This window comes from Atractosteus spatula, chromosome 13, assembly GCF_055471065.1.
Source record: "Atractosteus spatula isolate fAtrSpa1 chromosome 13, fAtrSpa1.hap1, whole genome shotgun sequence".
NCBI lineage: Eukaryota > Metazoa > Chordata > Actinopteri > Semionotiformes > Lepisosteidae > Atractosteus > Atractosteus spatula.
Genome location: NC_142718.1, coordinates 1,075,783 through 1,101,226, shown reverse-complemented (window position 1 = coordinate 1,101,226; position 25,444 = coordinate 1,075,783). Strand labels below are relative to the sequence as shown.

At 54.6% G+C, this 25,444-nt stretch overlaps 2 protein-coding genes across 2 annotated transcripts; both read right to left on the bottom strand.

The window, feature by feature from the left end:
• Window positions 1-195: 195 nt before the first annotated feature.
• On the bottom strand, window positions 196-6,319 carry ccdc134 (coiled-coil domain containing 134). The gene is made up of 6 exons (XM_088930941.1): window positions 5,778-6,319; window positions 4,132-4,253; window positions 3,427-3,511; window positions 2,835-3,016; window positions 1,917-1,988; window positions 196-1,838 (listed from the first exon to the last, which is right to left on the bottom strand). The coding sequence occupies exons 1-6, from the start codon at window positions 5,884-5,886 to the stop codon at window positions 1,713-1,715; spliced, it is 696 nt and encodes a 231-aa protein (XP_088787067.1). The 5' UTR covers window positions 5,887-6,319; the 3' UTR covers window positions 196-1,712.
• Window positions 5,911-25,252, bottom strand: mei1 (meiotic double-stranded break formation protein 1). Its single transcript, XM_088930752.1, has 30 exons — window positions 25,244-25,252; window positions 24,894-24,999; window positions 24,752-24,811; window positions 22,718-22,738; window positions 22,144-22,347; window positions 21,806-21,939; window positions 21,471-21,585; window positions 19,808-19,924; window positions 19,225-19,324; window positions 18,848-18,982; window positions 18,005-18,172; window positions 17,385-17,534; window positions 16,580-16,721; window positions 15,875-15,986; window positions 15,499-15,559; window positions 14,811-14,905; window positions 13,713-13,893; window positions 13,200-13,347; window positions 12,634-12,921; window positions 12,218-12,389; window positions 11,794-11,901; window positions 11,201-11,311; window positions 10,859-11,013; window positions 10,581-10,665; window positions 10,160-10,338; window positions 9,586-9,667; window positions 9,005-9,111; window positions 8,576-8,707; window positions 8,097-8,456; window positions 5,911-5,938 (listed from the first exon to the last, which is right to left on the bottom strand). Exons 1-29 carry the CDS (start codon window positions 25,250-25,252, stop codon window positions 8,202-8,204), a joined length of 3,732 nt encoding a protein of 1,243 aa, XP_088786878.1. The 3' UTR covers window positions 5,911-5,938; window positions 8,097-8,201.
• Window positions 25,253-25,444: the final 192 nt, after the last annotated feature.

The window sequence follows — 25,444 nt, the reverse complement described above, 5'->3', positions numbered from 1 at the left end:
GCCTTAACCTGCACTGAGCTCACCTGCTCTCCTCCTGAGACTCAGCCTTAACCTGCACTGAGCTCACCTGCTGAACTCCTGAGACTCAGCCTTAACCTGCACTGAGCTCACTTGCTGAGCATTGTACCTGTTAAAAGAGGAACATTTTATGAATATACCATAAGTACAAGAAGCATAAGAGCACAGTGCTTTTCAGTTTAAATGTTATTTAATAAGTATGTGTTTTTCTTCCTCCTCTTTGAATTCAAGTAAACAGTAAGGTCCCACAATACACATCATGGTATACAATAACAGTCAAGGTTAGAAGACAATCCATATTTTACCTTTAAAATATACAAGAATGAACCAAACAACAAGTACCTGTGCTGAACTCCCATGAAAAGAGTACAGTACTGTGACCCCTAAATAAACCATTTCTGCCCAAGAGTCTCAGCAGTGTCACCTGGTGGACAGGTAAGGTAAAAACAGGCACTGCAGTAGGATACAGTGCAGGGACTTGATCACATTCTTATGATAATGTCACATTGCTGCTATTTTCCTCAAAGTGCCTGCAATGGACACTGCACTTCTGCCAGCAATACACTGCCGAGAGCCACTCAGGATTACTGCTGGGGTTTACAGAGCCGGACACTGCTGTCCGTCCACCTCTGGCCAAAGATGCCACAGGCTCATCGTTAATCACAGTTAAGAATCAAAGGTATGACAAAGTAAAAAAATAAAAAAAGCAAAATCAAAACGGCAGATTCTAGAGCATGGGGACTGGTTTGTCTGTGTTAATTTACAATTAAGAGAAAAAACACAACATTTTGAATCCTCAGGAAGTGCCGCACCTTGAAGTTCTGGTCAGTAAAGCAGGTTTGTTGATTCTGTCTGTTAAACAGCCAGTAACGGGCCAATCTTCCACACGACAGCCTTGTCGCTCTGCGTCGGCCCGTCTGTACGGGTCTTCAGCAGCCCTACAGACCCGGCCCCTGCTGGGTCGAGACAGCAGGCCCGGTGTGGGGGCCGCAGCTGGATCAGAACCACACAGATCGAGTCCAGCTCCGCTCTCTGGGCAAGCGCTGGGGCTCGTGAAGGCCTCCCCGGGGCCTGCGACGTGCTCACCTTTCCGACAGCCTCGTCTTCGCGGTCTCGGTGAATCGATTTCTCCGAGACTTAGCGGCGTGGCAGCAGTCTGTCAGCCCTGTCACGGGTGACGAGTACAATCTGCGCTTGTGAGAAGGATGACGGGGCGTGTTGTTCTGCAAGGTGCTCTTGTGTTTCCGGTCGTCGGTGGTCATGGGTTCCAGTGTCCGTCCAGGAGCAGCTTCAGTCACCACCTCTGCGTCCGGCTGGAGCAGAATTCCAGCGGCAGGAACAGCACCGGGACTGCCGCCACTGAGAACTGGATCAGTTCTGTTCAGCCCTACACACTGCCCTGCCCATCTGTCCCCTCCCTCTGTCCCCGCCCACAGTCCCCACCCACAGCCCCCCCAACGCTCTGTCCCCACCTACTCTCTGTCCCTGCCCCTGTTCCCACCCACAGCCCCCCGCTCTCTGTCCCGGCCCACAGCCTTCCCCAACACTCTGTGGTCTCTCCCCTCCCTCCATCTCCACACAGCGTGCTGTCTCCCCTCCCTCCATCTCCACACAGCGTGCTGTCTCCCCTCCCTCCATCTCCACACAGCGTGCTGTCTCCCCTCCCTCCCGGTGCCCCAGTGCCAGTCTGTGCGCTATAGCTCCGAGCGGGAGCGAGAGATGCGCGGCCCCTTCCTGATCTCTTTCCTCTTCTCCTCTTTCCTCCGGCGCTTCTCCTCCTCCCTCAGCACCCTCTGGAAGGCCTCGGCCGTGTGCAGGACCTGCAAGAGGGAGCACCGTCACAGCTCCCCGCCCCACAGGGCTCTCCACAGCCTGCACAATGTGTGTCCTGTACTCACATCGTCTCTCTCGGTGCGGTAGGGGTTGGTAAAGTCAGGAGACTTCTCGATGATGCCCAGCTCCTGAGCCATCTGAAACACACAAGACAAGTGTGAGCTCACAGCAGAGTCCCACTGACTGGAGGAGAGACCCAGCTCTCACAGAGTCCCACTGACTGGAGGAGAGACCCAGCTCTCACTGAGAGCTCACAGCAGAGTCCCACTGACTGGAGGAGAGACCCAGCTCTCACAGAGTCCCACTGACTGGAGGAGAGACCCAGCTCTCACTGAGAGCTCACAGCAGAGTCCCACTGACTGGAGGAGAGACCCAGCTCTCACAGAGTTCCACTGACTGGAGGAGAGACCCAGCTCTCACAGAGTCCCACTGACTGGAGGAGAGACCCAGCTCTCACAGAGTCCCACTGACTGGAGGAGAGACCCAGCTCTCACAGAGAGCTCTCACAGAGTCCCACTGACTGGAGGAGAGACCCAGCTCTCACAGAGAGCTCACAGCAGAGTCCCACTGACTGGAGGAGAGACCCAGCTCTCACAGAGTCCCACTGACTGGAGGAGAGACCCAGCTCTCACAGAGAGCTCACAGCAGAGTCCCACTGACTGGAGGAGAGACCCAGCTCTCACAGAGAGCTCTCACAGAGTCCCACTGACTGGAGGAGAGACCCAGCTCTCACAGAGAGCTCACAGCAGAGTCCCACTGACTGGAGGAGAGACCCAGCTCTCACAGAGTCCCACTGACTGGAGGAGAGACCCAGCTCTCACAGAGTCCCACTGACTGGAGGAGAGACCCAGCTCTCACAGAGTCCCACTGACTGGAGGAGAGACCCAGCTCTCACAGAGTCCCACTGACTGGAGGAGAGACCCAGCTCTCACAGAGTCCCATGCCTCAGTGTGGTTACGGAGGCTGTGTGTGCCCAGGCTCACCAGTGTCAGGACGTGCTGGTGGGCGCCCCCAGTGAAGACCCCGGTCTGGTTGCAGAAGCTGAGCCCCCAGCGCAGCAGCAGGTTCCAGTTGGCGTTGCGGTCGAAGTAGTGGTGCACGATGCGCGGGAAGCGCAGGGCCACGTCGCCGAAGAAAGCCGTGTTCTCCACCACGTGGGAGTACGCTGTGGGCAGAGCCGCAGGGGGTTAGCGCCAGGCCGCGCGGCTCGGGGCGCACAGCGCTGGGAGCACCCCGCGATTTACTGCCAGCTGCTCAGACAGGACCCGGCACCGCCGGCCGGGCAGCAGGGCAGCCCCCACCCCGAGACCCCCGACACGCCCGAGACACCGACAACCCGAGACCCCTGACACCCTGACACCCAGAGACCTCTGACATCCAGAGACCCAACTCCGAGACCCTTGCACCACGAGACCTGATACCCCAAGACCCTAACACCCTGCCACCCCAAGACCCAGAGACCTTGAGACCCCAGCACCCTGAGACCCGGTACATCTGACACCCAGAGGCCCCGAGACCCCAATACAATGACAACCTGTCACCCCGAGACGGCGCCCTGCGCAGGTGGCGTCTGACCTTCCTTGAGCTTGTCGTCCAGGGGGAAGGGGTCGTCAGGCTGCATGTTGGCGGCCATGAGGACAGCCCTGGAGTCCTCCAGCACCTGCAGGAACAGGGGACTTGTGTCCACATGCGCGTGTGGGTACAGCACCCCACCTCTCACGTCACGCATCTCCCCGACCTCACACATTTCACAAATTGAATAAAGACAGAGCTCTTTACTGACTGTCCCTACAGTCTCATTCTCAGTGTCTATACAGGCTGTGTGTCAGTGTGTCAGTGTCGATACTGTCTATACAGGCTGTGTGTCAGTGTGTCAGTGTCGATACTGTCTATACAGGCTGTGTGTCAGTGTGTCAGTGTCTCTACAGGCATTGTGTGTCAGTGTCGATACTGTCTATACAGGCTGTGTGTCAGTGTGTCAGTGTCTCTACAGGCATTGTGTGTCAGTGTGTCAGTGTCTATACTGTCTATACAGGCATTGTGTGTCAGTGTGTCAGTGTCTATACTGTCTATACAGGCATTGTGTGTCAGTGTGTCAGTGTCTCTACAGGCATTGTGTGTCAGTGTGTCAGTGTCTCTACAGGCATTGTGTGTCAGTGTTTATACTGTCTATGCAGGCTGTGTGTCAGTGTCTCTACAGGCATTGTGTGTCAGTGTTTATACTGTCTATGCAGGCTGTGTGTCAGTGCCTATACTGTCTATGCAGGCTGTGTCTTATACCTTGAACAGGCCTTTCAGCATGATGTCAATGATCTTGTACTGCTGGTTAATGTCATTGAGCTCCACCAGGTTCTTGAGGGCCGTCAGCTGATCCTTCCTCTTCGTCTCAAACAGACGCTTATCTGAGCAGGTGGGTCAGGAGCACCAATACCCTTATATATATACACACACACACAGACAAACACACTGGTGCACCAATACCCTTATACACACACAGACAAACACACTGGTGCACCAGTACCCTTATACACACACACAGACAAACACACTGGTGCACCAGTACCCTTATACACACACAGACAAACACACTGGTGCACCAGTACCCTTATACACACACAGACAAACACACTGGTGCACCAAGACTCATATACACACACAGACAAACACACTGGTGCACCAAGACTCTTATACACACACAGACAAACACACTGGTGCACCAAGACTCATATACACACACAGACAAACACACTGGTGCACCAAGACTCATATACACACACAGACAAACACACTGGTGCACCAAGACTCATATACACACACAGACAAACACACTGGTGCACCAAGACTCATATACACACACAGACAAACACACTGGTGCACCAAGACTCATATACACACACAGACAAACACACTGGTGCACCAAGACTCATATACACACACAGACAAACACACTGGTGCACCAAGACTCATATACACACACAGACAAACACACTGGTGCACCAAGACTCATATACACACACAGACAAACACACTGGTGCACCAAGACTCATATACACACACACAGACAAACACACTGGTGCACCAAGACTCATATACACACACACAGACAAACACACTGGTGCACCAAGACTCATATACACACACAGACAAACACACTGGTGCACCAAGACTCATATACACACACAGACAAACACACTGGTGCACCAAGACTCTTATACACACACAGACAAACACACTGGTGCACCAAGACTCTTATACACACACAGACAAACACACTGGTGCACCAAGACTCATATACACACACAGACAAACACACTGGTGCACCAGTACCCTTATACACACAGACAAACACACTGGTGCACCAAGACTCATATACACACACAGACAAACACACTGGTGCACCAGTACCCTTATACACACACAGACAAACACACTGGTGCACCAAGACTCTTATACACACACAGACAAACACACTGGTGCACCAAGACTCATATACACACACAGACAAACACACTGGTGCACCAAGACTCATATACACACACAGACAAACACACTGGTGCACCAAGACTCATATACACACACAGACAAACACACTGGTGCACCAAGACTCATATACACACACAGACAAACACACTGGTGCACCAAGACTCATATACACACACAGACAAACACACTGGTGCACCAGTACCCTTATACACACACAGACAAACACACTGGTGCACCAAGACTCTTATACACACACAGACAAACACACTGGTGCACCAGTACCCTTATACACACACACACAGACAAACACACTGGTGCACCAGTACCCTTATACACACACAGACAAACACACTGGTGCACCAAGACTCATAAACACACACACTTGTCACTACGCAGAGACAGCTCTAGTTGTGCTGAGAGACACAGACCACTCGAGAGGATACAGATCTCCAGGTTGGAGTCATGCCTCTGCCTTTGTGACTCTGAGGAAGAGGAGGAGAGGGCAGTCCCCACCAGGCCCAGCAGCACAGCGCACAGGCACAGCACGTCCATCAGGGGGCGCTGATGAGCACACGGTCAGGGACACAGGCAGGAAGGACCGGTCCTGCAGTAACACAACAGAGCACAGAGGAGACAGACTCAACCGCCGACCTCACTGGTCCAGAACCTCCCAGCTTCTCTTCCAGTCGTCAGCACACTGGTACAGGAGGCTCCCGGTGCACAGCAGTCTGATCCGCTCCAGGTTTTACTACCAGCTGGAGGATCACTATATATATATGGTATATACAGGGCAACACCAGGGCCTGCAGATTTCACTCTTTATACCTGCTTTTGCTTGTAGGCAGACGTGTAGCTAGAACAATACTAAGTGCACTTGCTCGGATTCTGAGCTGGCGAACCCGCACAGGAGTTCTAGCCAGGAAAACACGAAACAGATCAGACTGCAGATTATGAGAGAGAGGGAGAATTATCCTCGATAAACAGAATCACTTGAGTTCAAGTCTGTACCGACAGACTTTGCCAAGGGAAAACGCAATATCTTGCGTTCGGCCTGCAGAATCAACACCAGAGCAGGAGAGAGGCGGAAACAGACGCTGCACAGACAAAGAGGCCCGACCAGCGAGAGCGGCTCTGGGGCTCGGTGAGTTTTTTAATCTTCCACCAGGTGACAACAGGTGCCCGCGGTCTCCTGCACACACACACGCTGCTCGCTCCCCCTGGCGGAGAGGAGTGGTACTGGGTTTCCGGCGGCTGCTCAGCCGACACGGTGAGAGAATTTCAAAGAGATTCATTCTGATGGTTCAACTGCTGTCGCGCAGCCAGCGAAAATATGAGGGGCTCATTCAATATCTCATCACGGTGTCCCCCAAGACACCACAGCTCATGCACAGACACACATCCTAAATATTTTCAGCAACAACTCACAGTCCTGTCTGCCCCTGTGCTGAGCGCTTTCTGCATTTTTTCCCTCAAAGTCGGAAGACTCGGTCTGAGACATTCAAGCCCGCAAACCCCACTACAGCTCAAATGATGTGCTTTTATTGTACCCACCTACCGCTTTCAAATCAACGAGACGTCAACGAGAAACGAATGCATTTCGAAACTCACAATCTCCCCCTGCCCACAAGCTCTGCCTGAGCATATCTGAACCCAAAACAGTACAGCAGCCAACGTCCCTGAACACCATCAGCCTACACGACCTGCAGTAAATATCCGAACACAAACACGCATTCATACACGAATACTCACGGGGGGGGTCATCTCATCTATACCTCTTCATACGAAGTCGGTCTCATTCATTGGCCGCAGGCGTGAGACTCGCTTTGAACTCGACGCCGGGTTTCTGCTCGTCCGTGATGATCGATTCCCGCAGGACACCGCATCGCGCTCCGCGGATTTTTGAGGACGTCGTGCAAATTCTGACACGCGTGATAGCGGGTTTTGTAATGCAAGAAGCCACCTCACAGAGGAAAAGGACGATCGGAGCCGAAACCGTGCGGCGGTCAGGTCAATGCGAGCCGAGACAGTTTCGGCTCTCATCGGGTCAGGAATTAAAGCAACGACACGGCTTCTCCTGCGGGACTAATCTCGCACATTTACACTTCCACCAGCCGGCTTCCCGACCGAGCAAGATGCATGAGAAGGCATTGTAACTGCATTACAGGAACCAGGCACAAACTCACCTTCTCCGAGCCGGGGGGGACGCAGGGCGAACAAAACTGAAGAGCCGATATTCAGATTCGCAGATGCAGTATCGCCGTCTCTGCATCCAACCTCGTGTTAGAGTATCATGTATAATTGATACTTATGAATCTTCGCCCCAGGCGCTACTGTACTGCCGAGACTAGAAAATGACAGCTCAGAGGTAAATGATGACGCGGTTTCCACACGGAACATTAATAGTGGTACGCAGCTCTTAGGGACCCGGTGCGCGACAAAATACTTCCCCCGGAAACACACAAGTGCGTAGGATTCATTGCTTCACGGACAGACAGATGGAACGACAGATTTTTATTGTGCACAAAAAAAATTTGTCATAAATGATACAAATGTAGTATATAAATAAGAAAATGGCAGGAGCCACAAAGTGGAAAAACAGGTATAAAACCTGAAAAAACAGAAATACAGAGCAAAGCAAATAACAGCCCCCTCCCCTCCTCCTACACATTTTCAGAACAGTTTTACAGAACAGAGAGAGGAATAAAAAGGTGAAAGTTCTGTTCTGAACGGACAGTGGACTGACGGGGCACACAGGTCCTTACAGCCAGCAGCACACTGTGGAAATCAGCAGTCCGATGGTGGACCAGCCAGAGTCGATTTCAGATCTCACCGGCCAGCTCTGCTCCCCCCTCAGCGCGCGCGGGTCTTCACCTGGAAGTGGGACAGGCAGACGGACACCCCCCCGACACAGCTGGAGCAGGCGGGTTAAGGACAGGGAGAGAGGGGAGAGGCCTGCTCACAGGCGGACGGGAGGCACGGTGTGTCGGTGCGTCAGTGAAAGGATACAGCGTCTCCCTGCGGCTCCTCTGTGAGGGAGCCAGCGCCTGCAGAGTCTCCAGCAGACTGCGGACCGCCTGCTGCTCCTTCGGGCCCGGAGGCTGTGGAGATCCTGAGCTCTGCAGCTGAACACAGACACGCCGTCACACTTCAGTCAGTGTGAATGTCAGTGCTCGAGCACAAACACACCCTGCAGCCTCCGGCTCCCTCACTCCTGTGTGTGTGTGTGTGAGTGTGTGTGTACCTGTATTATCAGGCCTGTCAGAGCCTGTGCAGTACAGTCTCCCAGCTCCCTCACTCCCCTCCTCTCCACGGCCTCGAAGATCCGAGCCAGGTCTGGCTGCCACACCACGTTCGTGCTCCCGTGCTTCAGCAGCTGTGACACAGGTGGGCAGAACACACCCCCCTGCTTTACCACTGAGTCGAGCGCAGGCTGGTCTTTCAGCTGAGCTGACGACATTAGAGGAGGGTGTAAACGCCCTCAGCTGTTGCAGCCCAGTGGGGTCTAGGCAACACTGCCCACACACAAGCCCTGCAGCGTTTCCTCTGCCTGGGTAACCACAGCGGAAGCTGGATGGTCCTAAAGGAGACGCCTGGCTGTAGCAGGTTGGGTGAATGAAAGGAGTAAATGCAGCAGGCCGGCCTGTGTCGGGGTGACCGCAGGGCGCCTCACCAGCGTGAGCAGCGTGAGCAGGGCGGGGTGCAGCAGGCAGCTCTCTCCCGAGCTGAGCAGAGTGTAGAGCAGGAACCGTGTCCAGGGCTGGGACACCGCATGGAGCGCTGAGGAGAACAGGAGCACAGCTGAGAGAGAGAGAGCAGAGCCACACCCACTCAGGACAGTGTCCGACTCACAGTGAGAGAGCAGAGCCCTCACCCACCCAGGACAGTGAGAGAGCAGAGCCCTCACCCACCCAGGACAGTGTCCGACTCACAGTGAGAGAGCAGAGCCCTCACCCACCCAGGACAGTGTCCGACTCACAGTGAGAGAGCAGAGCCCTCACCCACCCAGGACAGTGTCTGACCCGCAGTGAGAGAGCAGAGCCCTCACCCACCCAGGACAGTGTCTGACCCGCAGTGAGAGAGCAGAGCCCTCACCCACCCAGGACAGTGTCTGACCCGCAGTGAGACAGCAGAGCCCTCACCCACCCAGGACAGTGTCCGATCCGCAGTGAGAGAGAGCAGAGCCACACCCACTCAGGACAGTGTCCGACCCGCAGTGAGATCGCTCGCGGTGTGGGAGCCGAGCCGCGGTACCTGTGGGGGGGCTCCTCCGGTGCAGGAAGTGCAGCAGGGAGTCCAGGCAGCCGACCGCAGCGCTCAGCAGCAGCTCCTGCCTCTGGGGAGAGGAGAGTGTGAGAGTGAGGAGGGCCGGGCTGTGCTGTTTCTCTGAGCATGCCTCTCTCTGATTCTCTCTGCCTCCGGTATCAGACACACCGGCCTCCCCAGCAGCTGTGTGTCCAGGTTTCATCAGTTTTTACAAACTATCAGCAATCACCAGATGAAGGAAACAGCAGAAATGTCCACCAACAACTTTAGAACATGTTCCTCTGTTTTAGCGGATACCTATAGGCTTAAGAAACTGCACAAATATGAGAATAATAAAAAGATGGGAATATGCTACTGCGAAGATGTTTAATCAGGCTAGCCACACGCTGTCCAACTGTCTTATTTAACAATAACACACAGTGGGGTATTATAATAACAAAGATAAGACTCAGAATACCACTAAGACAGTGCTATGTTGGTTCAATATATAATTGTAAAGGTCTCCTGAAGACCAGCGATAGGAGGGCTGAGCTCGATGGGGGACGGGTGGAGCTGTACCGACCTGCAGCAGTAAGGAGTGCAGTGCCACCATCAGGCAGCGTGCTCTGGAGAGGCCCAGCGGGTACAGCGCAGCCTCTGTCTCCTCCAGGGGGCGCTCCCGCTGCTCAGCCAGGGACAGGGTCAGCAGGGGCGACAGGAAGTCCTGGTCCAGAGCAGTCTGCAGCAGCTGCAGGAAACAGGCTGGAAGACACAGGGAGGCTTGTACGGTACCTGCTACCTGTATTATCCTGCTTTAGCTATAATTCCCCTATTCTGTCACAGCTCTTTCTCCCACACTGCACCCAGTGAGACACTGTTCATTCTCATCCTATAGGTGTGCACACCGTACCCAGTGAGACACTGTTCATTCTCATCCTATAGGTGTGCACACCGTACCCAGTGAGACACTGTTCATTCTCATCCTATAGGTGTGCACAACGTACCCAGCAGGAGACTGTCAGTCTTCTGCTTTCTGAAGCCGAGCAGGAGAAGAATTCTGTCCAGATCAAGGGTGATACTCTTGTGGACCTGAAGAAAAAGAGATGGGGAGAGGTGAGAGATTAGTAGATTAGGGGAGACGACCCGGGAGAGGGAGAGTCCAGAAACAAACAGCAGATGGAAGGCGAGAACGAGAGACTGTACCTGAAAAACAAGAGAGAGGACAGACAGTACAAATTCCTGGAGTACAGAGTGTCTGCAGGGAGCCGGTGGCCCAGCGTACCTGTGCGGAGTGAGTGTGCTGCAGCCGGAGCAGAGATTTCAGCAGCAGGCAGGCGCAGCAGAGCAGGGGGCTGGCAGAGGGGGGGCCGGGGGGCAGCTCCAGTGTGGCCTGCAGCAGCTCCATCAGGCCGGTGTTACACAGCAGCACCGACACCGCTGGCACAGAGAGGAGAGCCAGACAAGCCTCCATTCGGACATGAGAGACTACTTACCAGTTCCTACAATATTTGTGTCAGCTCTGTGTTGTGCTTGGTGTTCAGTGCTCAGACTGTAACACCTGTGTGTGGAGGTATCTTCTTTTATTATGTCTCTATTAGCAGTGCCCTGACCCCAGGCCTCTCACCTTTGTTAGTGCAGGTAGCTGGGGACAGCGCCAGGCACAGGTACATGTAGTTGAAGGCTGGCTGGAGGACCTCAGTACTGCAGGACGTCAGCTTCCCAGCCAAGTTACTTACTGCACAGAACAAGGTGTACAGTTTGACTTAAGTGCATCCTGCCAAAAGCACAGTACAGCTCAGTAGAGCCCAGTGAAATCAGGGTTAAAGGGCAGTACAGTACAGTAAAGCCTAGTGAGGACTAATGAGATCACGGTAAAAGCACAGTAAAGCCCAGTGAGATCAGGGTAAAGGAACAGCACTGTGCAGTAACGCACAGTGAGATCATGATAAAAGCAAAAAGCAAACTCTGCTGCCTGAACGATAAAGCATTAAACATACTGTACCACAGGGACTGTGTAGTAACGCCAAATTAAAGCACAGCACAAGCATGAAAAAAAGGAATAAACTCAAACGATCCCTAGAGGAATACACAGGGGGGTGTGTTAAGTCCACAGTCTCGGAGGGGTGCCCTGCAGTACTCATTCTTCTTCATTGGCGTTCCAGCACTCTCCGAGCCCCCGCGGTTAGCCAGCTTGTGAACGAGCGCGCAGACCCGCACCGTGATAGAGCAGCTTGACCGCAGTGCTGTCCAGGTCCCGGCCAGCGGAGCCGCCTGCCGCGTGAGTCAGGCACAGCAGCCGCAGCACCAGCGACAGCGGCCTGTGAGCTGCGGGGCACAGGAAGAGGAAGGGGGAGCTTCAGCACAGGAGCACTGGGGCTCACAGGCTGGGACAGCACATTAACTGTCTTTGCCCTTCACTCTGAATATCACTGCTGCAAACGGTGGCTGATTGGGGATAGCGTTTCACTATCAATTCATGTTGCTGCATAAAATCTGTATCCATGTGGCACTGGCCTAGCAGACAGGAAGTGAAGGAGAGCCTGATTGCCAGCAACTACTGCTGCACACTGTATTGTTGTGCATTTGATAAATAAACTTTGATTTGATTTGTTGTCTGTGTTTGCTGCTGTAGGAGTGTTACCTCCCAGTATCTGAGGGTCGCTCTCGATGGACAAGCACTGCAAGATCTGCAGCATCCGGGGTCGCAGGAGGTCAGAGGCCAAGGTGTCGCAGCTGTCGCAGCCCTGCAGGTAGGCTGTCAGCACCAGCAATGCATTGTGGGCTAGTTTGGCCTCCCCAGTGCAGACGACACCCTGCAGGAGACAGGAAATTGCAGCGTTATACTGACGAACAAAGCCTCCTGGCAGGACCGGACACTGCGCAGGCCTTTGAAAATACAGAAAAAACTAGCAGGGCAGCTTTCAGCACTGTTTGCTAAACTTTTTGAACAGCCCCACCTAGTGTTACAAAAACATCACTGTGTTTCAGGAGACGGTGAGCTAATCTGAGCACGATACTCTGAAACAGGGCCCAGCTGTCCTCCCCCCTCCCGCTCACCAGCAGGGTGAGGGCCGCGGCGGGGCTGCTGTCGATGACAGCGAACAGGGTCGCGTGGCTGCCGCCCTGCTGTGGCTCTGGGCCCGGCGGGCCGGGCGAACCAGGCCCGGCGTCTTCAGCAGCAGGCCCGGGGGCCTGGCCCAGCCAGCTCTCGAGCGCGGGCAGCCCGAACTGCTCGGTGAGCTCCGGGTAGCGGAAGAGGAAGTGCAGGACGGCGGGGTGGTGGGTGTAGAGAGAGGAGAAGGTGGGCGCCGCCGACAGGGCCTTCCTGATGGCGTGCACAGAGTCCTGGGGAAGAGGAGGACAGACCACTCCCGACAGTCCTTCTCACAGAAAGCCAGAGAACACCATCACTTTCTGCAACCGACAAGTCCTTCTGGTTTCTGTAACTGTAACTGATGAAAAAGCACACCCCAAACTGATTAAACTTCATCACAAAGTAGAGAACATGTCCCCTATTCCCTGGTGCAAAGTGTTTTGTTTTTTGCAAGCCTGCTGTACGGCCCCGAGCCCCTGCTGCCCCCCCAGCCCAGCCGAACCCCGACAGCCGCGCCCAGTGGCTGTACCCCGTCCAGGGCGGGGCTCCTGTCCTGGGTCGCCGACAGCAGGAAGAGGGCGGCTCTGAGGGCCCAGGCCGGGGGGCAGTCACCCCGATCCTGCAGGGAGCCCAGCAGGGTCACTACGGCCGGGAACAGGGCCTCGTCCGGCAGAAGCCTGAGGAACACATGGAAACACATGGAAACACACGGAAACACATGGAAACACACGGGACAAGCCATGCTGCCCCAGATCTTCCCACCGCAGACCAATGATACAGAAATGTCAGATCTTTCAGGAAACCGCTGGATGAGACCCTGAGATCATAAACTACCAAACAGGCGGGCTGTGCCGAATGGCCTCCTCCCGTTAATAACCCCTCCAACGTTCTCCGAGTTTGATCACAGCGTATGTACAAAACTGCAGGAGTCCGGCCGGACTCGAGATGCGAGGGAAAGCCGAGCCGATGAGGCAGCCCGCTGGAGTGAGACTGAGGCACACCCCCGACGAGCGGGAGCGCGCGGCCCAGAGGGGCTGCCCACCGGTCGCGGTGCAGGAGAGCCAGGTGCAGCAGAAGCAGCAGGGTGTACTGTGCGGCTCTCAGCCCCTGGCGCGCGGTGCCCGCGGGTCCGGGGTCCTCGCGCAGCAGGTCCGGCCACTCCGAGAGACGGGCGCACAGGCCGGGCAGGCTCCTCGCCAGCACCCTGCCCACCTGCTGCAGGTCTGCGGAGACACACACACCCACTCACACAGGCACGGGAAGCGGTACCTGGAACCCAGGGGCGGTCCAGCAGAACGGTGTCACGTCTCGCCCTCAGCCTGTGTGCAGGCTCACGTTCAGCTGAGCGTGAGGTACAATACATGAGGAGCTCCTGCCCTGTCAAAGACCCACCCCTGGTGACTGAGCTGGACCGAGGCGTGTGCAGGACACTGTGAGCTGCACTCACCCACTGTGGCAGAAAGCAGGGGCTGTAAGACTTGTGTTAGGTTTTACTGGACATACAGTACTATCCTCTCACGGGTACAGCAGGCTCAAGGGCTCTGGTCCAACACCATTGTGTACAGAACTATAAGAATATAAGAGAGGGTTTTCAGCACCCACACTGTGGTGAAGACTCTTTTTAATGTCCAGGCTGGAGGTTACTGTACATTAAACTGCGATGTGTTATAATATAAGATCACTTTATTGGCCCTATACAATTTCTTGTATTAGAAGTTTGTCTTTTCACAGACCCCAACTTGCTCACCGTGAGACACACAGACAGGGAGAGAAGCTTGGGGTCAGAGCGCAGGGTCAGCCAGTTATACAGCACCCCTGAGCTGTTGGGGTTAAGGGCCTTGCTCAGGGGCCCAACGGAGTAGGATTCCTCTGCCGGCCGCAGGACACGAACCGGCAACCTCCCAGCCACAGGTCCAGATCCTGAGCCACAGAGCCACAGCTCTGCCCCACATGTAACATGCAGGGTGTTGTTTGTTGTGCTGTACAGATTCTGTGACTCCCAGGGCGGACAGAATAACGCATTCAGCTCCAATGCAGTGTGGTGAATTACATTCCTTTCTTCGATGTGTGATGTCAGCGATGTCCTGGTCAGTCTGTAGCGAGCTGTACTCAGTTAGAATACAGTGCCTGTGTCACTCACCCTGCTGAGCAGTCTCCGCTGTGTCCTGGTCAGACAGCAGACACAGACACATCCTCTGCAGCAGCTCGGAACAGGCTGCATTCACAGGGGTGTTCCTGGGGAGACAGGAAGGTCACGCCTGCCCACACCTCCCAACCCCAGTGATGTTTTCCACTGTGCCCCCAGACAAACACACGAGCCCTTTCAAGCCCTCACAGAGCTGGGCTTTGGCACAGCCTACATGGTAACTTTGTCATTGAACTGATCAGCAACTAATTAACAAATTTACAAGCTGCACGTCCACACAGTGAGAAGCGTTCCTGGGCCCAATATAGGAACAGCAACCTGAGTACTAGGATAAAGACAGGGCTTCACTAAGCCAGCTCCTCCAGAACCCACCCAGAATCCAGTTTCTCTCCAGCAGAGGTCGCAGGTAACCCACTGATCCACTGGCCCATGAAGTATACAACCGTTCAAGGAGTTCAAGCAGCTTGTTGAGTAATGAAGCCAGCAGGTTGGCGAAGTAAGTTGAGTGCTATTCGTGTTTTTATGTTGTTAAAACAATGGCATGGCAGCATGGAAACAGTAAATCAATCTAAGAATAAATATACATTTGTGTATTCTCACACGTCTCGTTCACCAAAATAAAGATCAAAGATACGGTAATTATTAAGTGTGGTGTTTAAAAACAAGCCTTTAGTGTCCCCACCTCTCTCCCGAACAGAAAGCAGCCTTCAGCTCCACCGTCAGTTTGAAGAACGAGCACGATGCTGTGAATTACAGACGTCAAGCCAACAATTCAAATCCACACTCCCAAAATCCCCAATCCCAAAATCCACACTCCCGAGAACCCGATTCGCCCCTGCCTGTCCGGCAACAGGAACTGCTGAGCGAGGTCTTTAATGTCAAAGCTCTGTCGAAGGGTCAGTGGGACCCTTGGCATGGCCAGCGCTTGGGCACAGAAGCTGCTGTAGAGCAGTGGACTACGAGTGTGGTCTGGCCGTGGACTCTCATTAAAACCTCTATGCTATGAAAGCAGAAAAATAAACAGCGCCCTCTCTGTGGTGGTGGTCGGCCTATCTCACCCAGTCTGGCGGAGAACTGGTGCATCATGCTGGGAACGAGGGTGTACTGGGCGCTGAGGATGGAGAAGAAGACCTGCAGCACTGCGGGACTGGGGCCCCTCTCACACAGCCTCTGGGGGACAGGCATGAGAATACGACAAGAAACACTCGCTCACATTCTTACTATTCCTTTCCCAGACAAATCCGGCTGGCCTGTGCTACACGCCTGCTGCCTACAGGGGTTAGAGACAGGTATCCCACCTATGAGAGGGTAGGGTTATAGTACTCTACCTGTAGCGGTTAGGTACCCTGCCTATGAGAGTTTAGGGTTAGGGTACCCTACCTACAGGAATCACGATTATGGTACCCTGCCTATGAGAGTTTAGGGTTAGGGTACCCTACCTACAGGAATCAGGATTAGGGCACCCTGCCTATGAGAATTTAGGGTTAGGGTGCCTTACCTACAGGAATCATGATTAGGGTTCCCTGCCTTTGAGAGTTTAGGGTTAGGGTACCCTGCCTACAAGAGGTATCCCCAGGCGTGAGGCTAGTCAGGACACAACAGAAGTATGGGCACGAATTAAGCATCATGTGATATAAAGTATCTGAAACTGCCGGTGTCAGACAGGTCTTCAGTGCTGTAAACGCTGAGCAGTGAGCTGCCTCCCCTTCCCTGTGCCTCTGTTTTATGTGCGTGTGCGTGTGCGTGTGCGTGTGCTGACTCACAGTGACCGCGGGGACGCAGACAGCGTCGCAGGTCTCCAGCAGGAAGAGGGAGAACGTGTCCAGGGTGTCTTCGCTCGGCCCGCCTGGGGCCGTGAAGGCGTTCTCCTTCAGAGAGGGCTCGCTGGCGCACTGCTCCACCAGCCTGTGAGGACGCACACCGGAGACGCTCGCACACCAGCTGGGCTACACCGGTCTGTGCAGCGCTGTCTCGCACTGTGGCACTCTGTTGTATTACAAGATGCTGGACTCTGCTGTACAGCTGTGTGTTGTACTAAGAAATACCAAGCTGTACTATATTATACTACAGTTTACCACACTGTAGTGCATTCTGGTATTATACAGAGCCAAGGGCCTTGGCCTGCAGTGGAACTGGAGAAGCACTGTGACTGACGGGACATGATCAAACATTCAAATGAATCCCTTTGTCTGCACACCCTCTTAAACATAGTTTAGTTTGTTTAATTGTATGTAACCAAAAAAGGTTAGACGTCTTTTAAATCTATTTTAATGCATCTGGGCATCTGCAAATATGTAAGACCTGACAACAAATTAAAAAAGTTGAGTGAGCCAAATTATTTCAACCAACAATTCCATAGGAATAAACACTGGCAGCCACAGTACAGGAAAACTCTGTGTTGCGCTTTCACTGTGCTGCATCTTTATGCTGTACTTATCATTGGGCAGATGCTTTTAGCCAAAGCCCCTCGCGATCTCGCGCGGCCAGGGTGTCACGGGTGCAGAGAGCAGTGTCAGCGCACAGTGCCAGAGGGGGCCGAACTCTGTACTGTTGAGAACGGGGCTGTACCTGCAGGCCGTGTGCACAGTCACCAGCGACTGGAGCAGAAACTCTTCCGCGCTGCAGGCCTGGCTGCTGGGCTGAGCTCCAGGAGGGGTCACACAAGGAGTCCGCGGAGACCATCGGACACAAACACCCGATACAGGAAAGACGAGATGCCTTCAGAATTTCTACAAATGCATACTGTAGCACATACCACCCCCCTGATGTCGGCGCACTCTTGTCTTAATTTAACGACCACTTCCGAGACAAACGAGACATGGAAGGGATAACACAGAAAAGTAAGAGCTGATCAACAAACAATACATTAAGTACGCCTGGTAAAGTAAGCAAATCTCATTGTCTGGCTGTAACTCCAGGTTATTAATCATGTATTAATATCCCAGGGACACTAGTGACACCAGTCTGACTCCTAGTCATGGGTGCAACAAGCCAGGCAAGTCTTTCGTAGATTACCCCTCGGATGTCACTGTTTCACCGGTTTCCCTTGATTATCGCACTGGGAATTCACTGTTTTCTCCATGATCATACTGTGAGCTTCATTCGCTTTTCCATGACTTCCCACCTGAAGCACGATTCCAGTTTGCTTCGTGATAAATCACCCTGCTTGTACCCCAGTAACCCATCACCTCTTCCAGGGAGAGGAGGCGGGGGCACGAGGCTGAAACAGCCCCACACTCACACAAGCTCTGCGCGGTGCTGCGGACGGCCAGGGCAGGTCTGCCGCCCTCCTCATCGCTGCCTCTATCACGCCCTGCAGCTCCCGGTACTGAACTGGAGTGGCCATGTGGTTCAGCCTGGCAGCACACAGAAAAAGAGAGTTCTGAAAGGTGGAATTTGATGTACTGAGCTTATTACAGAAAGCCTGACTGCTGCTGTTAGGTCTACAGTACTTAATACTTGTAGCGAGTGAAGAGTATATTGACACAGCCCAGCCACAAGGCTGAAATAGCACAGTCACAGGGCTCAGGAATGCCTTGTTCCACACCTAACCGTCTTACACTAGTAGAATATCATGTAATATACTCTAAATATATACAAATCTCATTTCTGTTTTGACACCGAGCGACGATGAACTGAAGCAAACTGACACAAGCAGGTTTAATTTTCTCTTCGCTACAGTTTATTACGGCAGGCTGGCCGCACGCCGTGAACTGCCAAAACACGGTGTTTGTGTATAAACAGACCCGAAGGACGCAGAGCCTCGTGCACGCTACCAGTGTGGACTGACGCTCTCTCACTACAACAGACACGTAACAAGAGAGGCAGACCGATGTCAGTCAGTAGAAACACCGCTAGCATAGACAGGCCTTCACAGCATTATTTACATAATTTTAAATGACGTACAAAACTGTCTGGAGGCCTAGCCTCAAAACCCTCTGTTTAAGTGCAAAGGATTTATGTTTTGACAGAAGGGGCGGGGCTGTGACATGAGCAGTGCCGCAGGATCATGAGACTTGCACCCCTCGAACCTGAGCAGGGCAGCCGCAGCGCAGGCGGCCTGTGTCGCCACCTCCAGGCTGGACACGGCGACGCCCATCCGCACGGCCTCCGCTGCCTCTCTGAATGCACTGCAGCTGGAGAACAGCTGGATGCTCGCCGGCTGCCTGGTAGGACACAGGGGACAGACACAGTGTGAAGCAGACGGGTATTCCACAGGAACAGCGACAGAGAAACAATTCATCTGGCACATCTGTGAAGTACAGCAGTAGAATCTGCTCAACTAACAAGGCACGTCTGGGAGATAAACTGCCTTGCAGTCCGACAGAGACACAGGCCAGTCTCTGGGTCCAGCCCCCATGCAGAGCGCGAGACAGGATGGTCAGAGGGTCAGGCCCCCCTCCCTCACCTGTCCAGGATCTCCGTCAGCAAGACCAGCCCCTCTCTCTGTATCTCCTGGTTGTTCAGCTGCAGCGCCTCCTTCAGGCTGCGGATCAGAGGCTCGATACCTGCGACACAGCGCGGGGGGCCGTCAGACGTACAGACTCCGAGCCGCATCGCGCCGCTCGTTCAGAAATAGACAGGAAGACGGACACCTGGGTGGGTCGCACCCTTGTGCACTGCCCCGATGACGGCACTGCTTTCTGACCAGCACTCTGCCGTGAGGAGAGATTCCTCCCAAAGCAGTGGAAGACAGTTCTGAAAATATCTGCCAGCTTCTCAGAGGATCTGCAGCCCTTTCACACCCAGCTGGGAGCACACTTCGAGCAGCGGCCCCGGGCAAGACGGTGCTTCACACCACGCAGCGAGCTGCCCCAGAGGCCTGCCAGCCATGTGGTTTTCAGTGACTCAGTCGCGCCCGTGTTCATCTGCGATGAGCTGCCGCGCCGTGCGAAGAGCTGAGCTGTCTGACCACAGCCCTCCGAGAAGGAGCGTCACCGGGCAACGCGTTGTGAAATCGATCCCCGCCGCCGTCCAGCGGGTTTCCTTACCGTAGACCGCGTGGCACTTGGAGAAGAACAGCGCGTCCTCGGTCAGCAGCCGCAGGCAGCGGTACACCGACCACAGCAGGAGCTCGCTGGTGCAGGAGAGGCGCTCGAACAGGAACTCTGTCGCGAAGACACACCGCGCTCAGCCACGCGTCTCCCGCCGGGCATCTCCCTGCTCCACCTGTAGTCGCACCTGTGCGTGCGTGTGCCTGAATGGACGCGCTTCGCCTGCCCGCGAGAGCTGTAAGTGCAAGACTGTGGATGGCTGCGAGCCCCGGTCCGTACGAGCGCGGACACAGATTCGCCTGGTAGACCAGCAGTGGAAGAGATCAGCCGATCATTTTCAAAAAGAATATGAGTTCTGCATAAGAGCTCAACAGTGTGCACTAATCCCAGCACTGTGTGTCAGGACTGCCTCTTGTTGGTCAGACTTTGGCCTCCTCCCAGTGAAAACCCACTATCGGACCCGTCACTCCAGCTCGAAGATGGGCTTAACTTAGCCAGTGAGCCAGTGTCTTTAAACAGGGGTCATGCACCTCTCTGTCCAGTAGAGGTCACCCTTTACACTGCGCACTGTACAGTATCGATGTGTGTGCGGTCTGGCAGGCTGAGCCGGACTGGGCTTCCTTACAAATCCTCCGCTGTGTACCACAGTGAAAACACACTACAGTGCCCATGGTGCACAGACTCACTAGTGTCGGCTAAGGCTACTCCCTGTGTGCTGTGGTGTCCCAGTGCAGACTCACCAGTGTGAGCTAAGGCTCCTCCCTGTGTGCTGTGGTGTCCCAGTGCAGACTCACCAGTGTCGGCTAAGGCCCCTCCCTGTGTGCTGTGGTGTCCCAGTGCAGACTCACCAGTGTGAGCTAAGGCCCCTCCCTGTGTGCTGTGGTGTCCCAGTGCAGACTCACCAGTGTGAGCTAAGGCCCCTCCCTGTGTGCTGTGGTGTCCCAGTGCAGACTCACTGGTGTTAGCTAAGGCTACTCCCTGTGTGCTTCGGTGTCCCAGTGCAGACTCACTGGTGTGAGCTAAGGCTCCTCCCTGTGTGCTTCGGTGTCCCAGTGCACAGACTCACTAGTGTGAGCTAAGGCTCCTCCCTGTGTGCTGTGGTGTCCCAGTGCAGACTCACCAGTGTGAGCTAAGGCTCCTCCCTGTGTGCTGTGGTGTCCCAGTGCAGACTCACCAGTGTGAGCTAAGGCCCCTCCCTGTGTGCTGTGGTGTCCCAGTGCAGACTCACTGGTGTTAGCTAAGGCTACTCCCTGTGTGCTTCGGTGTCCCAGTGCAGACTCACTGGTGTGAGCTAAGGCTCCTCCCTGTGTGCTGTGGTGTCCCAGTGCAGACTCACCAGTGTGAGCTAAGGCCCCTCCCTGTGTGCTGTGGTGTCCCAGTGCAGACTCACCAGTGTGAGCTAAGGCCCCTCCCTGTGTGCTGTGGTGTCCCAGTGCAGACTCACCAGTGTGAGCTAAGGCCCCTCCCTGTGTGCTGTGGTGTCCCAGTGCAGACTCACCAGTGTGAGCTTAGGCCCCTCCCTGTGTGCTGCGGTGTCCCAGTGCAGACTCACCAGTGTGAGCTAAGGCTCCTCCCTGTGTGCTGTGGTGTCCCAGTGCAGACTCACCAGTGAGAGCTAAGGCCCCTCCCTGTGTGCTGTGGTGTCCCAGTGCAGACTCACCGGGGATGTCCGCCTGTATGAGCTGGGGTGCGTACTGGCAGGGGGCGTGGACCAGGACAGCCGCCATGCACTGGGAGCTGGCGACCTGCAGGGTCTCGTCCCCACTGAGCAGCAGCTGCGGGAGAGAACAGGCAGACAGCAGGCCTTCAGCAGCTCACGTACCCACCTCACATTTTCAAAGGAGATCTTCCCAAATCGTTCAGTGCATAGCGACAGCATAAAAACTAACACGTGCAGGACTGACGTCAGGTTTTGGGTATTTATGATGTGCTGCACATTGCTATGGACGTGATTGCGAATTGCCTTGTGGGAAAAGTCACTGAGCAGTTTGTCACCTTCTTGAATATGAGGGGCAGGGAGCTATCCCGCTTGTCGAGCCCGGCGCTGCTGTCTGCGGTGTGCTCTGGGCTGGGCCAGCTCATCAGCACCGACACAGCATCGCTGAACCTCAGGAGCTGCTTCAGGAGACCTGCCTCATCACAGGGGCCACAAGCATCACAGAAACGCATCAGATCACAATGACAGGAGCTCAGCAGAGCGGAGAGCAGCAGGGCAGTGTCTGAGAGAGCCTTCTGCTGCCATCTGCCCTGTAATCACTGACATCGCTGTGAAGGATACAGCTCGAGTTCGCTCTGAGTGGTAGGTGGGGGGCGCGAGTGCCACCTGCTCTCACCCAGGCAGTTGATGTGCAGCTCTCTGCTCTGAGCGTGCGAGAGGGCGGAGAGCAGCAGGCGGCACAGCCTGTCTCTCAGAGCCGCCGGGAGCCTCTCCACCGCAGCGCCGCAGCTCCACAGGCGCCCGTACAGATAGCAGACCGAGGCCTTGACCGCCTCGTCCGGGAAGAGCAGCCCCGCACACAGCTTCTCCAGCAGGGACCCTGCACAGCACAGACACACAATTACACACAGCTGCTCCAGCAGGGACCCTGCACAGCACAGACACACAATTACACACAGCTGCTCCAGCAGGGACCCTGCACAGCACAGACACACAATAACACACAGCTGCTCCAGCAGGGACCCAGCACAGCACAGACACACACAATAATACAGCTTATTACTGCAGAGACCCTGCACAGCACAGACACACAATTACACACAGCTGCTCCAGCAGGGACCCTGCACAGCACAGACACACAATTACACACAGCTGCTCCAGTAGGGACCCTGCACAGCACAGACACACAATAACACACAGCTTCTCCAGAAGGGACGCTGCACAACACACACACAATAACACACACGCACACGCAGCCATCCACAGGGACCCTGCATAACACAGATACACACATTAATACAGCTTATTACTGCAGAGACCCTGCACAGCACAGACACACAATTACACACGGCTGCTTCAGCAGGGACCCTGCACAGCACACACAACCCACACTGCTGTTACTCTGAATAAGTAACTATACACGATGAAGGTCTCCCATGCCAGTACTGAGCAGGCCTGGCCCTGCTGAGCTCCCGAGACCTGGCAAAGATCAGGCTACAAGGTGGTTACACTGCTCTCTAAAGCACACAGTTTACTCTGTCACACACACACACACACCTCAGACGGCAGCCTTCAGTCGTACAGGTGACAGCACCCTGGAGCTCAGCCCCGAGCGCTCTAACCCGTGAAGCGTGATGAGCTCTATATTCAGCATCTGTTACGGTCTACCTGCAGGGCACTCATCACAGGCGGTGAGCACAGCTCATTGCCATTGAGCTGCTTCGCCCAGAAAACACACAGAGCTTCACTCTCAGCCAGGCTCAAAGCCCTTCCAGCCGGCCTCATAGAAAACCAGTCTGGAGTTGGAAATGTACAGTTTTCACTTGATTCGATCATTCGCCACCAATCGACATTCACAGACAGCACTACTGCAACGCAACAGAGGTACTATTTTGAAAAACAAAAAGAAATTTCTCTTCATAGTGTATTACCAAATATACTACAAGGCCGTTAAGCCATGATGCTCAATAAACTTCAAGGTCTGTTTTTACTGAAACAAATCCCAGGGGGATAAGCGTTCAGGCGCCGAGCACATTCTAATCTCTTGTTTCTTCTACATATCAGTGTGCTAATTCTTCAAAAGCACAATGTAAAAAAGTACACTAGCTGCACCCTTCTGAGAGGGACGTCTGTGATGAGTCACAGAGCACAGCAAACTGCAGAGCATGCAACAGGCAGCCCAAGCGGTTTCTTAAAAGCTCGGATTTTGATCCGCAAATCCTCAGTAATCCCTTCCCCAGTGACACAGGCATGTGCTGCAGAATCAATGGAGCCAGTCTCCCTCGGCCGGTGGCACAGATTATCCGGAATCCGGACGGCTCAACGGGATCAGCGGTTCGCCTCGCACACACACAGCACTGCCTCCCCCACTGGGACACACACACACACACACACACACACACACACACACACTCTGCCACGTGGGGCCGGAGAGCCTTCAATCCCGTGGGAAAGAGCTGGCCTGGAGCGTGCCAGGGTGCGGTGGGTGTTCTTTCAGACTGCCTGTGTGGGCTGCTCGGTAATCTTCTCCATCAGAGCCAATGATGCAGTCGCTGGTTATTACAGCGCTGCTGGGAGGCTGTGCTCAACTCGTGCCTGAACCCCGTCAGCGCACTGCTGCTGTCGAGGCTTAAGATCGTACCACACTCTCGGCAACAGGCCGGTTATTATTGGCGTTTCCTGACATGCAAAGAGTGCTCTTAAATCAGACTGCAAACAGACCCCGGTCGCGCTTGCATTTTCATGTTATCAATAATAAAATATAAAATAAATAAGAAATGTTCTCGTTGTTTTTCCCTTTTTTAAACTGATGCTTTAAAGGCACAAAGTTCACAAGATAAAGCATTTTTTGAGGACGTTCAGAAAACCGTGTCTCTTTTTCGCTTAGTTACTTTGTCTGCATCTCGCTTTGCAGACACCGCCCCAGTCTCTCCTGTGGGGTGACTTCCTGGTGAAACGAAGGGCCGATCCCTTTGGAGATCAGAGATAGCCGAAGGAAACCGGCTGGGAGTGGGGGAGGGAGCCTGGCGTCGGCAGACAGGGTGGGCCAAGCCAAGGAACAGGGATGGAGTCAGGGCTAGGGGGCAGCGAGGCCCGTGCGCTCGGAGCTGGGACTCCAGCAGCAGGCGGCTGAGGGGGAGTTCAGGGAAACTGTGGGGGGAGGAATTTACTTGCACCACTTCAACCCCAGCACAGCTTAGACCCCCCAAAAGGCGCCCCCAGAAGGCGAACGAAGTCCATATCTTCAAACCAGATCGCAGAGTTAAGGGTCAAAAGCTCAAAACCTGCAGCCATCTCCTGCAGCGCTGCGCCACCAGGCTGCCGCCTGTCGGACCTCTCCTCACCTGGAAGCCGCCGTGGGGACCCTGCTGAGCGGAGCAGGGCGGGGCGGGGGTGTCACCCGGGGCAGGAGCAAGGCAAACTCACCGTGGTCGGCGGCCAGCGTCTCGGCCAGTGTCGGCACGGCGCCCATCAGCTTCCCCAGGAAGGTGAGCGTGGGCAGGCTGCCCCGCAGGCTGGCTGTGCTGGTCAGCTGCGGACAGGGAGGCCAGACAGGAGGACAGGGGTGCTGGGGTCAGCGGGCGGGCAGCACTCACCGCCTCCTCTGACCAGTAATCTCCAGCTAGCTCTCTACAACTGTGCGTTATAGCTCCCCAAAAATAAACACTCCTGCCCAAGAGCTGCATGGTGCCTTTCTGGATTTGGATAGTTCACAACTGCTCACAACTGCTTCACAGAAGAGAGGAGGACACCCGAGTAGAAACACTGCGCTGTACATGTTTCATAGACCAGTTTACTCCGCGCACCTCTGCCCCACCATGCCGCGTGCAATTCCCAACCGCCCCCCTCACCTGCCTGTCGCACCTGTCCAGCACGAAGCCCAGGAACTGCTCGCTCTTCAGCTCCGCCAGCAGCTGCACCAGCACTGCAAGACAGGCAACAGCACCCAGGCCACCGGCCTGTCAGGCCCCTTCACA